This window comes from Colletotrichum orchidophilum (genome assembly GCF_001831195.1).
Source record: "Colletotrichum orchidophilum strain IMI 309357 chromosome Unknown Scaffold_10.1, whole genome shotgun sequence".
NCBI lineage: Eukaryota > Fungi > Ascomycota > Sordariomycetes > Glomerellales > Glomerellaceae > Colletotrichum > Colletotrichum orchidophilum.
Genome location: NW_019172966.1, coordinates 305,293 through 318,574, shown reverse-complemented (window position 1 = coordinate 318,574; position 13,282 = coordinate 305,293). Strand labels below are relative to the sequence as shown.

General features: G+C 57.3%; 6 protein-coding genes across 6 annotated transcripts; 1 reads left to right on the top strand and 5 right to left on the bottom strand.

Annotated features, from left to right (window-relative positions):
* Positions 1-110: 110 nt before the first annotated feature.
* CORC01_01913 (DNA polymerase alpha/epsilon subunit B) lies at positions 111-2,185 on the bottom strand (the record flags this gene model as incomplete). The annotated part of the gene is made up of 3 exons (XM_022613566.1): positions 111-281; positions 329-1,649; positions 1,701-2,185. The coding sequence occupies 3 exons, from the start codon at positions 2,183-2,185 to the stop codon at positions 111-113; spliced, it is 1,977 nt and encodes a 658-aa protein (XP_022479950.1).
* A 366-nt stretch (positions 2,186-2,551) lies between these two features.
* On the bottom strand, positions 2,552-3,783 carry CORC01_01912 (C2H2 type zinc finger containing protein; the record flags this gene model as incomplete). Its single annotated transcript, XM_022613565.1, has 3 exons — positions 2,552-2,930; positions 3,009-3,496; positions 3,550-3,783. 3 exons carry the CDS (start codon positions 3,781-3,783, stop codon positions 2,552-2,554), a joined length of 1,101 nt encoding a protein of 366 aa, XP_022479949.1.
* A 2,235-nt stretch (positions 3,784-6,018) lies between these two features.
* Positions 6,019-6,768, top strand: CORC01_01911 (uncharacterized protein; the record flags this gene model as incomplete). The annotated part of the gene is made up of 1 exon (XM_022613564.1): positions 6,019-6,768. The coding sequence occupies one exon, from the start codon at positions 6,019-6,021 to the stop codon at positions 6,766-6,768; it is 750 nt and encodes a 249-aa protein (XP_022479948.1).
* A 110-nt stretch (positions 6,769-6,878) lies between these two features.
* Positions 6,879-7,931, bottom strand: CORC01_01910 (2-nitropropane dioxygenase; the record flags this gene model as incomplete). The annotated part of the gene is made up of 1 exon (XM_022613563.1): positions 6,879-7,931. The coding sequence occupies one exon, from the start codon at positions 7,929-7,931 to the stop codon at positions 6,879-6,881; it is 1,053 nt and encodes a 350-aa protein (XP_022479947.1).
* A 586-nt stretch (positions 7,932-8,517) lies between these two features.
* CORC01_01909 (uncharacterized protein) lies at positions 8,518-9,813 on the bottom strand (the record flags this gene model as incomplete). Its single annotated transcript, XM_022613562.1, has 1 exon — positions 8,518-9,813. The coding sequence occupies one exon, from the start codon at positions 9,811-9,813 to the stop codon at positions 8,518-8,520; it is 1,296 nt and encodes a 431-aa protein (XP_022479946.1).
* A 1,091-nt stretch (positions 9,814-10,904) lies between these two features.
* On the bottom strand, positions 10,905-12,605 carry CORC01_01908 (myosin-like coiled-coil protein; the record flags this gene model as incomplete). Its single annotated transcript, XM_022613561.1, has 5 exons — positions 10,905-11,387; positions 11,439-11,682; positions 11,733-11,881; positions 11,930-12,201; positions 12,413-12,605. The coding sequence occupies 5 exons, from the start codon at positions 12,603-12,605 to the stop codon at positions 10,905-10,907; spliced, it is 1,341 nt and encodes a 446-aa protein (XP_022479945.1).
* Positions 12,606-13,282: the final 677 nt, after the last annotated feature.

Genomic DNA, 13,282 nt, shown 5'->3' with positions numbered 1-13,282 from the left:
GGGTCGTGGCGTCATTCAAATTGTATTAAGAGCGTATCCTAACCAGGCTCACTACGAGCGATGCTGAATATACCCAAACTCCCAAGTCATACAAATCATACAGGTGCGCTTCAAATCTTCTTGATTTCTACCCGAGCGCGCTCAAACACGCCATGGCTGACCATTGCCCCTGACTGGCCCGCGTCGACCTTGGGAGGGAAGAGCGTCAGTCGGGCGTATGTGCCGGCGCCGCGTCTCTTTGATAGGTAGCCCGGGTTGATCACGAGGACACTCTCGACAACCTGGGATTGTTAGTGGGAATGTCGTTGCGGGGAGCCACGGGACGTACCTTGGCAAACGGAGGCAGAAAACTGGGCGCCACCAGCACATCGGGGCGAACATTGACCATCTCGCCCAGCTTCAGGTAACTGAGATCCAGCATGGCACCCGGCGGGATACCCTCCTCGGTGCCAGTCTTGGGTAGCTTCTGGCGATCCGTAGGCGGGAACAAGGGGAAGAAGTGCCTTTGCTCCAGCAGGTATCTGCTAAGCCTCGACAGCAAGGAAGGATCCGATGGACGGCCGCTGACGAGCTCCTCGTGCCGCAGCTGCCAGAGGATATCCTGCGAAGAGATACCCATCACCATCTCGTTGATGGACAGTGTCATGGGGTTGGTGACGATTTTTGCCGTCTTGGGGAGACCGAGTTCCTTTTTCAAAACTGAGTCCTGGGGCCAGGAGACGTGCTTGTCAATGACGTCGCGTACCGATGGCACGAGGAGAATGGTGATACTAGGATTCGCCGACACGAGACGGTTCAGGGCCGGGGAGAACAGGTACTTGAAGACTGTCGACATCGTGGCCGCATCTGGCTCGATGACGGCTTCCTCGGGGAGATCAAAGTCGCCAGTGGCAATCATTGGGTGCTCGCTATCGATGAACGGGCCCGTCAGCACAAGCGCATCCGCGTATGTGTCGGCGGCTTGGTCGCACAGAGCATGCAGTGGTTCAAAGTCCAGGTTGTCGTCCGCAGTGTACGGCCCAGAAGCGTAGAGGATGTTGAGGGGCGCAGGGTCCGAGTCGGTGTCCATGGCGTCGGGGTCGCCTCGCAGTTTCTCGCGGTGGGCAGCCAATGCGGCCGGCGTCGAAGCTGCGTTCGGCAACAGAGGGACTTCGAGCACCTCCTCCACGACAAACTCGTTGCCCGAGGTGTTGATGCCCTTGAGGGCCACAATCTGGCCAGGGAAGAAGCTGTACCCCTTGTTCCGCATGTTCAGGGGTGCCCGCAGACCTCCGCCCACACGTCTCGACATCTCCAGCACAAGTGACGCTGCGTTCAATTTGCCCTCTGGCGCGTCTGAAGCGATGCGTCCGACGGCAATCACCTCCGTTGTGCTTTGGCTTGCCGCATTGCCAAAGTCTGAGAAATCGAGCTTGTGGTGTCCTTGGATGATGTGCATGAACTCGTCTATCCTGTCGTCGAGGATCTCGGACGCCTCTGACAGCTTCATCGCGAGAGGCTTGTACGTCAACTTCTTTTGGTCTGATGCCGCCGTCAACTTGATGCGGGGTTCCGAGTACGGGCAAATTGGGGGTTCGGGAGCGTCGAGGTGGTCGTTGAGCACTTCGACAGTCTCGCCGGCATTCTGTCGATCGTTGAAGGAGCTCGGTCTGCAGTGGTTAGAGTCTGTGTAAAGAGCAGGCCTGAATCCTTACAGTGACATTGCGTTCAATTGCTCATCCATCTTGGAAGCCCCCTTATAGTCTGGCGAACTCGAGGGAATTTCGGCCTTGACCCGTGACATTGTCGGCGTCTGATGTGTCTTCTTCCGCAGACTGCTTGGCTTGTTCAGCTTCCCTGACCCCGGCGTGCTGGGCACCAGTCCGTCCAGCATGCCAAAGACGTCGCCGCCGCCCCTGCCGGCTCGGGGGGTGCCATGACTGCGCTTCTCGGTCTTTATGTGCGTCTGCTGTCGATTGCTTTTTTCCAATGCGTCCTGAATGTCCTTTTTGAAGTTTCGCACGTGCATGATGTCGGGGTTCATGGCGTCCATGTCCATCTTGATGCAGAAGGACTCCCATTTGTAGAAGAGGTCCTCCGCGGACAGCTCGTGCAGGCGTAATATCGACTGTAGTTCGGAGAGAACATCGGGCTCAAGGCCCTTGTCCCCCGAGGTGAAGAACTGCTTCAATTCCGCTTCTGCCATTCTTTCGTCGGTTCCTGCTATCGTGCGTGTCTTGCTGAGTTGAGCACCGGGAAGTTTGTCGACGGAACATTTAGGTGGGACGCGCCGAGCGCGTCTTGGTGGGATAGCGCGTAAAGTGTATTGGCGGGGCATTACAGTGTGAGATCACCTTGCACTGTCTTCACTCCAACGGCATCCCCCTGCCACAACGTCCTGATCAAATCACTCCGCTCAGTCAGTGGATTTCCGAGTCAATCTCTGGATTCATTGCTGTTTCTAACGCAAGATTTCGAAGCCATGCTTTTCGCTAGCCCACCCGCTCATTCAATACGTTTCTACGAGATGACCATGACCTCAATCAGTGACCCAAGTATCCCGATGCATCCCCTACCACACAATGTTGTTGCGAGCCCATTTCTCCTGACGATCGGCCTCCGGCTGCGCCATGAAATCCTCTGCATCACTCTTCGCCGTCCGAGTTGGGGCAAACTTGATGACGGCCTCCGTGCTGACCTCATACTTAATAGTACCGTCTCCGTGCTTCTCACCGACGTCCGCCATGCCTCCAGTCAGCTGGTCGAGGTAGGAGCGGTAGTTCTCAGATTTGCGGATAGAGCATCTTGTCGACTCTGACTCGGAGTGGGCAGTCAAGGAAGATGCGTCCTTGAAATAGCGCAGGCAGCCGGGGCACTGCAGCTTGGCGTTGTAGTGCGATGCTGCCGACTTCATGTGGCCGATGAGAGCGCCACTGCTGGGAAACGTCTTCCTGTTGTGTTGTCAGTGCCCGTTATCTCGCTCGGCAGGTATGGAAAGGGCTACGGGCCTGCAGGACGGCTGAGGACACTTGAATTTGCGGTTGATTGCGTTGTAGTACTTCCTGGGGTCGAAGAGCGGATGCGATGGGTTGTTGATGTCGTCCACGACTGGCTCGCGTGACTTCTCGTTGCTGGTGTCTGGCTGCGCTGCACCTCGCTGGATACTCTCCAGGCTGTCCTTGACGTCCTTCAGCTCGGGAAAGTCCTTGGGCTTGAAGAAGGACGGATGAGCCATGTAGGCCTTGTCGTCAAAGTCGGACTGCGCGTCAAGGGTGGACTGAGCCTCAAAGGCGGACAGAACGCTGGGGTGTGACACGGGAAAGTAGTCTCCGAACTGAGAGCCGCTGCGCTTCTCGAGCTCATGGGAAAAGGTGAGCTTCTCTACCCGGTTTTGATCAACGTCTGCGCGGCGAATAGCAGGGCACTCGTTGTGTTCTAGGTGTCTCATCCATCCAGCCAACCGGACAAAGGTCTTCTGACAGCCTGGGCAGATGAGGTTCTGCTCCTGTGGATGGGCCTGTTGTCTTTTGGTCACTGTTCTGTGAAAGTCACGACTTCGTTGAAACTCACCTCTAGAAGATGCTTATCCAGAGCCTCTTTGCTGTTGAAGTCGCGGGTGCACAAGGAGCAGTGAATGTGACTTCCCTCAGTCAGCATCTTCATACGCTTGTGTCCCATCAGCTGCTCGAAGCCTCCAAACAGCTTGTTGCAGACGGTACAGAGGACGGCCTCATGAGGGGCCGGCTTGTGGCTTTGAGCCATGCCACTGGTGGCAGACTTGGAGGAGGGTTGGCTTCCAGACATGATTATGGGGGAATGTAGAAGTACTTGTGAGCGATTGGGATGTTCGTAAGAGAGCCGTAGACGGTGGCCGGTGCTGATGCTGAAGGTGAAGGCGGGGGGGCTTTGGTTACGCTCTAGGTGAAATGAAGAAGAAGGATAGTTGTTGAGGACGCTGGTAGGTTTTCTTAGCGAGAGAGGGTTCGCCTGTGTGTTGGGGAAGGAAGAAGGAGGGACGTAGGCGAGAAAGGGCAAGAGCAAGTTTCTCACGGCTCCTTCCCAATGGCTGTGGGGTGAATGCCACCACTTCTTCGACTGCTAGCCAGAGACGAACCAAAGAGTCTGGGGTGGAAATGAAAGTGTGCCACAGAGGTGTTGTAAAGGGACCCTGCTTGTGTGGTTTGAGTGTGAGATGGGCGCCGTGATAGTCGCAATGTATCACGTTGTTTGGGACGGCATCTCCTTGGTCGCTCGTTCAGCTTTATGAAAAGTCACTGGTTGGATGATAAGAGGCCTTCTAGTCATTCTCCTACGAACAAGCAAGGGAGTTGGCCAAGTAGAATCGGTTGGCGATATCGCGGGGACTTCCTCTCAATCCATCATGCTCCAAATGGAATGTCAGAGCCTCGGGTTCAAGCCTGTTTCAGTCTCCTTTCTCAGTTTTAGAGATATTCCAATGCTATGAGGGTGCCAACTATCAGATGGGAAGAAAGACAATTTGCCAAGAGTATTCGTGATGACCCAGCTTTGCTCCACGGGATAATATGTGCACACTCCTGAAGCCCATCCCCTCAGCCTCATCTCGCCAAACTTCATGGACGTATTCAAACAAGAGCGTGAACCAAGTTTGTACTTTGGCTGACGTCTCGAGGATCTTGCCACCTAGAAAACATGAGGCCAACCTAGGTCAACCACACAACGTGAGTTTCAAGGCCGATGCGTTGGTGCTTCACCGGGGAAATCACCCGCTCGAGCATATCAACCCTCTGGTCCGACGGGAAATGAGGAATATCTGAGTGCTCATCTCGGTATCCGACGGACTCATTTTCAAAAGCACTCATTCGCCTCATTCATCAACTCCGTCTAACACCTTGAATTCTGCCACCTCTCCACGCCCCAAACTTGCGCTGGAAATCGACACCTTCACATGCTTCATGACCTTAACCTGTCCACGGGTGATCTTGACGTTGAAGATGCGACTCTACTGTAAGTGTCTTGAACAGCCAAGCTTTGGAATTGCCATGTGTCGTTGGACTGGAATGCTGATGATGCTCGATCTGTCTCTGGTGACTCAGATGTCGCCGTTTGAACCGCTCCCTGGGCCCCGTCAACCTCAGTCAGCTGCAACGGCGAGACAGAGATGTCTGAGACAGTCTGACGTTTCTTTGGCGTGACCTTCATGTCGCGAGTGTAGTGGCCAGGCAAGTCAGCCCCTTGTCACCCAAGGACTCATGAAAGTCGTGGAATCTTTGGCTGCCGCGCCTGGCGCTGAATTCTTCTAGATGGCGGCAATTCTGATGCAGCCATCATGCCAGACATAGGCGAAGTGCAGTTGGACCCTCACACGTCGAGATACGCCACACTGATGGGTCCAAGTCGGCGTGTCATTTGAAACTTGTGCGCCTCACGCCGTGAGTGCCAGATCGCGTCAGTCTACAATACCATTGCATCGAAGACGCTGCAGCACCAGCAGCAGGTGAATTATACAAATAGGACTGGTCACCTCGGCATCGCTCACTAGAGGGCACCTGTTGATCAAGGTCGAAAATCTCTGCCGTCCAGGTCTCCCCACCAGAACAAAGAAACCCATTGCCCACCAGCCCCCGTACTAAGGCGTCTGTGGACTCCGGTCAAAGACGACTCTTACAAACCCCCAGCCACTCGTTCTCACTGTCTCCGCGGACGACGGGCAATCTAGACCGGAATTTGCCAAGCAGCGTATCGCCGTTGGCTAAGGTACTCGTGGCGTTCGTGATCCGCGCCGGCGGCACCGCAGCCCCGGGTTCAAACAGCCACCGGCTCAAGACACACAAACAAAGTCCGCGACCTACCCGCCGAAATTTTCGTTGATGCTAGTCATTGGGTCCCTCAATCTGCTGACTTGGAAGTCTCTCTCTAAAAAGGCGTCGGCCCGCCCCCTTTTCGCTCTCACGATCTGGCCGCGAGGAGAATGAGAAATAGGAGAGGCCGGAAGAGACCCCAGACGAGCCCCTATCCCACCGTACAAATATCACCCTTACGCGAAAACCCCTTTCCACCATGTCTCTCGCGCACAAACTCAAACGGGAAGCAATGGGCTGTCCCGCAACCGAGATGCCTCTCCCCTTACTCCCCCTGGTCTTCTTCGCCCACTTCGCCCAGACAGTCACCGACGTCCTCGCCACCGAAGCCCGCCGGACGACCGTCAACCTCTCCAAGAACTTCGACACGCTCCGCCTCCAGGTCCGCGGGCCGGAGCACACCTTTTCGCCCTTCTCGCGCCTGCCTGCCGAACTCCGCCTCAAGATCTGGGACCATGCCTGCCGGCCCCGGACGTTGCTGGCCACCCACGCGCCGAATCCTGCCCTGCTGTCCGTCAACCGCGAGGCCCGGCACGAGACGCTGAGGCGGTACACCCTCGTCAGGCTCAACACGTGGGGCGATCGGAGGATCTACATTGACTTCCGCCAGGACAGCATTGTCATTGTCGAGGGGAAAGGCGGCGGCGGGTTCCCTGTACGCGGGGCGCGACACGTCATCGTCGTCTGTGAGGATCCTTTCCGCAACCCGGGGTCGTGGTTGAAGTGCCGGTACCGGGCCGGGCTGGACTCCCTGACGCTGGTCCTGAATGGCACAACGACGACCAAGTCCCTCACGCCGCTTCCGCAGATCCAGGAGCTGCACACTCCGGAAGATGTCCAGCAACGGCTGGGATACAGTAAAGAGGAGGCGGAGAGGATAGGAGGGGAGGTCAGAGAGCTGGCGCAGGGATGGGGAAAGACGCAGATCCGCGTGGGGGAGTTTATCTGAGCTGATGGAGACGGAGCGTAATGATTTTATCCGACACGACATCACAATACCCATTCCGTCTGTAGTCACCTTTTTAAATTCGTACATCATTCTAAATCATACAACAAGTCTCACAGCCTGCTCCGTTGGGTGAGATAGACCTGTCCAAGCCTGAGCTGCTCCACTGCCTCCTTGACCATCTCGTCCACAATCTCACCCGCCGGCTTGATTTTATCAATGGCACCGGCAACTTGACCCATCAGATGCGGCGGATCAATGTCGTTGCCGTGCTCAAAGTCAAACTCGATCGGCACCGTGCCCTCGTCGCAGAGCGTCTTAATCTTGTCCGGCTGCGCGTGCCAGTTCCGGATATACTCATTCGTCTTCATCCGCAACGGCCTCCCCGAAAGCACGAGCGTGCGCTCCGTCCCGTCGAACCCGCACGAGACCACCTCCTCCTTGTGCTCCTCGCTACACCCGGCCTCGACACTCGCTACGAACCGCGTGCCAACCCATACCCCTACGGCGCCCTGCATCAGCGAGCTCGCCAGCGACCGGCCGTTGTATATACCGCCCGCAGCAACCACGAGCGCTGGTGAGCCTTTGAGCATCGTGGGCCTGTACCGCCTCGCGACGTCGACGACGGCGGGTATGAGCACCGAGTTGGCCACGTCACCGGTGTGTCCGCCCCCCTCGCCGCCCTGCGCGCAAATGATATCGACGCCCAGGTCAAGCGCCTTCACGGCGTGCTTCGGGTGGCCTACCATATTCATGACGTAGATGCCCGCGGCGTGCAGCTTATCAATGACGTGCTTGGGCGGCACACCCACGGCGCTCACAAACAGCCGCGCGCCGGACTCGATGGTGATGTCGATGAGCTCGTCGAGCTTGCCGCCTGTGTAGTCGTGGTTCGTCTTGCGAGCGTTGCCGCCGACCTGCGGCAGGGCGAGGTCGACGCCAAAGGGAAGGTCCGGGGACCTAAAGTTTTCCTTCATCTCGGCGACGATCTCGCGGAGCTGGTCCGGGGTGTACTGGAAGCCGCCTATGACGCCGAGGCCACCGGCGTTGGAGACCGCCGCGGCGAGGGGCCCGCCGGATGTGCGCGCCATGCCGGCTAGAAGGATCGGGTGTTCGATGCCCAGCAGCTGGGTTATGGGCGTCGTGATGGGGCCAGAGGGTGCCATCCTGTCTGTCTTGTCTCAGGCTTGGTGTTCGAATGTCTCAATCTGTGTCACGGAGGATTCGGTAGTGTTCGGGAAGTGCAGCGTATGGTGACAGAAAATCTACAGGAAACAGCGACAAGCCAAGATCGAAAGGGCATCTTTAATCGACAAGCTTGGTGCTGGTAGTCGAGAGCGTGCCGAAGCACCTAGGTAATCCGGGGTTAGAGTGTGGGGTTTGGGAGCTCTTTTGCGGGGAATCACACCGAGGCAGTTGCCCTGTTGGGACAGCAGCTCGCCCACCCAGCCCCAGCTCCGGCCCCGAGCGGCCTGAAACGGTAGCCACTGCGCATGTGAGCCGGCGATCTTCTATCCCGTTGTGGACGGCTGATGTACACAGCACATTCACAATGTCATTGGCACGGAAGCGACTGGCGCGAGCCAAAGTCTTGGTCAGAATGCGCGCTGCGCCATGCACCGCTCTATTGAAATGCTGCCCTCATTTCTCTGCATTGGTATCGTAATGGCATGATCATCGTTGGCGTCGCCCGACTGTTATACAATAGGCAACTCGCGAGCTCCCGTACGCCTTGTCTACGTGCTCGTTGAGCTATCGGAAGCTCGGTAGACGTGCCGGGACGAATTCCTCGGTCCGTATGTACTGCTCTTGCGTAGTGGACCGAATGAGCGGCGCGTCGTCGCCGTGCGTAGATAATGGCGGCGATCTGTGGGTCGGGGCGTCTGACATGTCTCCCACCTCATCGACTTTGGCGTCCGACTTCCCCTCGGACGTTGGCCCCTCGGAGCCGGCGTCATGCAGGCCCCGTTCTGATGCAAGCTGCAGCGCCGCCTGTCGCTTGCGTTCCACCTCGTCGTCTTCCTCTCTCCGGATGCGCTCTTCTTCCATCTGCAGCTCCTGCATCGAGGCCTCCATTGAGGGCGCCACTGGTGTATCCGGTGTCGTGGGTCCACTTGTCGAGCTCCTCCTCACGCTCGGACTGAGCATGGAATGGCTCGAGTCAATCGTCGCTCTCGACACCGTTCGAGACATTGGCCGTCCGTCGGCCCGCCGTTTGCCCTTGCTGCCCTTTGTCCTGCTACTGCTGCGGTCGTCTCGGACCTTATCCAGGACCATAAACTCGTCGTCTAGCGGCACGGCATCTTCCTCGCCTTCGCCGTCGCTGGGGAACAAATCACCCCGAGACCGGTACGAGTCTGACGAGACCCCTGACCCCGTAGTCCCGCTGCGATTTCTAGTCTTGGCGGTCCGGCTCTGGAAAACGTCGTCGTCCGAGTCGTTTGCGAGGAGAGGTTCCGTCTCGCCCATGCCCACCTCGTCGTGCTGCCGCGGGTGATCTTGCAAGTCCGCCGCGCTTGGCTTGTAGCGAAGCGTCTTACCCAGCTTCCACGGCAGCTTGCCCAGGAACCCTATCGGCTGCGTGCTAGGGATGACGGTCGGGTCGGATTCCAACGCCTTGCTTCCTCTGCCTCGTGTGCCGTAGCTCATTCCGCGTTTTCTCTTGGGCTGATCCTGCACCTCGCCCGTGTTCTTTCGCGGCTGAGACCCCGTGCCTGCGAGAAGACGATCCCAGTCGTCGTTGCCCCAGCCGCCCAGGAATCCGCCGTCCTGGTCCTCGGCATACCAGTCGTCGTAAAAGTCGAAGCTGTATTCCGCCCGACCGCCCGCGCGATCTCGTTCCCGTTTCCTCCTAGCCCGCTCTTCGCGGTCGCCGAGACAGGGATTGGCGCATTGCTCCAGTGAGGTGGCGAGGGAGGCTAGACATGGATTGATGTAGTGATGCTGGAAGCTCCAGATTCCAGCGGCCGCATTCTCCGTCACCTCTCCGGCGTTGTGGGAGATTTGATTCCATCGCTGGCGCAGCCGCGGGTCCTCCAAGAAGGCCATGTTGGCGATGGCTGCAAGGTCTCAAGGGATGACGTCGCGGGCATAAGAAGGGAGTGGAGTGGATATACACAATCGCGCGGCCTCGACCTGGGTGGGCAGTGCAATGTCGAGGCCTCGTAGGTGCGATCGAGTGCGGCGATGGACAGATCAAGGGCGAGCGAAAAGTCGAAAGTTGAAGGGAGCCATGGGACGTGGATTGGGCGAGTAGCAGTTGGTTTCAAGTGCGCCGGAAACAAAACGCAGCCTCACCTCAGCTGTCAAAAAGTTGGGCTCAACATTCCACTAGTTGCAGGCAGACAGGTTTGGGGGGTTCGCTGCAGCTGCGGGTGCGGGTGCGGGTGCGGGTGCTGATGCGAGTGGACTTTGGATTGTCAAGGTCCATGGTGCGTGCGTTTCCGGCCATCGGCACTGTTTGTGGCTGGTGAGAGCCCTGAGGGGGACTTTCTGAAGCCTGAAGGTGCGGCTTGGGGTGGGATTGACTTTGTGGATCCGGGGAAATTGCAGAGTTTCCGCCAGGTTGCTGACCAACTGTGGCTAAGCTCTATTGTGACCCCTGGAGATCGACGTCACTCCTTCAAGGTTGCGGAATGCTTCGTCATTTTTGAACGAGTCCTTGGGATTTGAGTTTAGGGTACAGTCCCCGAGACTCGGTCAACTCTATAAAGTACAAGCACGTGGAGATTTGCTTGTATTCCGAACCACTTGCTACAGACGCCCAAACATGGCTAATCGAATCAGACAGAGCTTGCCAGGGACCATGATCAACTCGATCCCTGCGCTTGTTCGCTTGTAGCAGTCCTTTTCCATCAAACCAACACAATGCCCTGTGCCCATCGAGATATGTCAAAATGTACTAGGCGGTGACCAAAGAATGCGTGCAGTCGCACAAAGGTGCCCTAAGTGAATGCTGACACCAGCGCATTCAACTTTGCCTGGCAGAACTGTGAAACACGTGAAAGAACGTGGCTCGTTTTCTGCTTGAGCGATGCCCGCTTCTTCTTCTTCTGCTGTGTCGGCAAAAATGCAGTCGTCTCGCTGTGGGACTCGGGGTTGTCCGCAGGAGTAGCCCCCAAATTGCTCTGTCCGGATTCCTAATGACCGTTCGTCGCGGCTTGGGGTGCTGGTGGTCTCTCCGGACCGTAGGGCCTGGGCGGTTCTGGCTCCCCCGGTTGAGGCTCCTCCTCCGTGTCGTCGTCAAACTCGCTCGGATCCTCCTCGCCTTCCTCCTCGTCCGAGTAGTCGCTGCCGTCGCCGTCCAGGTGGCCGTTGCTGTCCGAGTAGCAGCTCTCCAGCGTCGCCGCCATTCCAGGCGGGACCTTGCGGCCCTGCTGTTGCATCTGCTCAATGATGCTCCTCAGCTTCTCGGCTCTCTTGGTCGCCTCGGCGGCTTTTTTGCGCCAGTCCTCGCGCTCCTCAGCCATGCGGATGATGTTGGCATTCGTGGCCTCGTGCTTGCGCTTCATGGTCTCGTTCTCCTTTTCCAAGCGCTTCGTCTTCTTGGACATGTCCTCCATTTCCTTCCGAAATGTCAGAAACAGATCATTACTGTTATTAAGCGTGTCCTCAACCTTGATCTGTCAGCAAAGCTCAGCCTAACCTCTGCACTCGACGTTTTGTAGTCATACCTGCTTGAACTTATCAACGTAGACATTGAGTTGATTCCGGAGCTCCGTCTCAGTCTTTGTAAAAGTCTGAACCTGAGCTTGGAGATTCCGCGCTCTTGTCGACTCGGCCTCGGCGAGCTTCTTCTCTCGTTCATAGCGCGCCATATTGTATTGCACCTCCAGCTCCTTGGTGCGCATCGTGGAGTGGAAGTGCAATTCGCGCAACTCGTACTGCTCGATGAAGGATTTGAACCGGTTTTTGAACCTGGGGGAGAGTTAGTCCTGGTCCATGTGACAGCGGGCGAGGGCACGTACAAGGTGTCGACGCTCATGTCCACAACCTGCTTCCGCGGATGATCCTTTTCTTCTTGAATTCCCTCCAACTTGGCTAGCAAGGCCGCATGCTTCTCGTCGTAAGCCGAGCTGTTGTGCTTCAGGTTGTCCTGGAGGGTCTTGTTCTCGTTCTACACAAGGTCAACCGTGCCCCGTCCGCTGGTGAGAGGACCGCAAACCTTGTACTTGTTGTTGTCCCGTTGCAGTTCGCGACAGAGCTTCTCGAGCTTCTCCTTGAGGCCGACCGTCTTGCTAAGCTCGGTGCGATTCGCATCCTTTTCCTTCTGCAGGGCGTCCCCGCGTTTCTTGTTCTTCTGGTTCTCTCGCTCAACGCGGCGCATGTCGGCTAACAGTTCGCTGGACCGACGGGTAAGGTGTTCAATCTTTTGCAAGTCGCTCATCTTTGCCACTTGTTGGGCCAAATCGCGGTTCGCACGCTTGACCTCGCGCTCTGTGGGGTGGTGTTAGCCCGGACACTCCTCATCATGTTTGTCTCCGACGCAATTCCCTGCACGAAATGACCCTGCCCTGCTCCAGGCCCTCTGACCGTGGCTCTCGCAGGCTTCGACAATCCTCCATACATATGGGAGCCGATGCTCACGCGACATACTGAGTTCGGCCCACCCGGGAGGGGTAAGGGTATCATGGGAGGCGGTACGCACCAATCTCAGCTTCCTGATCCTTCTCTCCAGCTGATTCTTGCTCTAGCTGCGAGATGCGTTGCGCGAGTAGCTTTGCAGACTCGTTGGAGTCGACCGCCTTCTTCTGCTTTCCCTTCTTCAGAGACGCCGCCGGCGGGTGGGCGTGACCATCTTGACCGTTGGACATCTCGGCGTCGCCCTGGCTGGGGGGCATCTACTCGGCGGCAGGAGGGGGGGCAGTGGTGTGTTCCTTGCGGCCTTGTCGTCACCGACGAATTCGCATCCGTGTTCGATCGATCGAGCGGGTCGGTGTCGCAAAATCAAGCGGGTGTCGAGTCGTGTTCCCCCGCGGCAGTGCCACCGGGATGTTCAGAGCAGCAGTCGGTTCGTGTGCTCTTATCGCTTTCCCCTTCATCGACCTCCTTTGTAGATTCTCAAGGTTGGACAGAAAGACGGGCTAGAGAAAGGTAGCGTGGTCTGGTGGTTCAAGCGTGCGCATTAGAAATGCCACTGTACATGGGAAAAACGAGTGGAGGAGACTTGCTGCAGGGCCTCGTACCCGAACAAGATGTCGAGTACCTCTTGGGGGTCTCGGCCGACGAAGCCAACAACTCGGTTAAGCGGTCCCCGGTAAGCGTAGCGGTTAATCGATACGGCTACCGATATTGGGTTGAGTTTGGGAGGGAAAAAAAATACCAATTGCCCACGATCCCACTGGTCGCCTTTGGTATCGCGGTTTCGTTGGCAGCGTGGAAGGGAGGAGAATAAAGTGCACCCGGAGAAGGGCCACGAGGTACTTGCCTAGCGGACAGCGTCCCAATCTACCGGGCGGCGTCGCTGTTGTCAGTTGCACCGTGTTAGCTGCTCGTTAATGCGTTACGCAGGCCCACT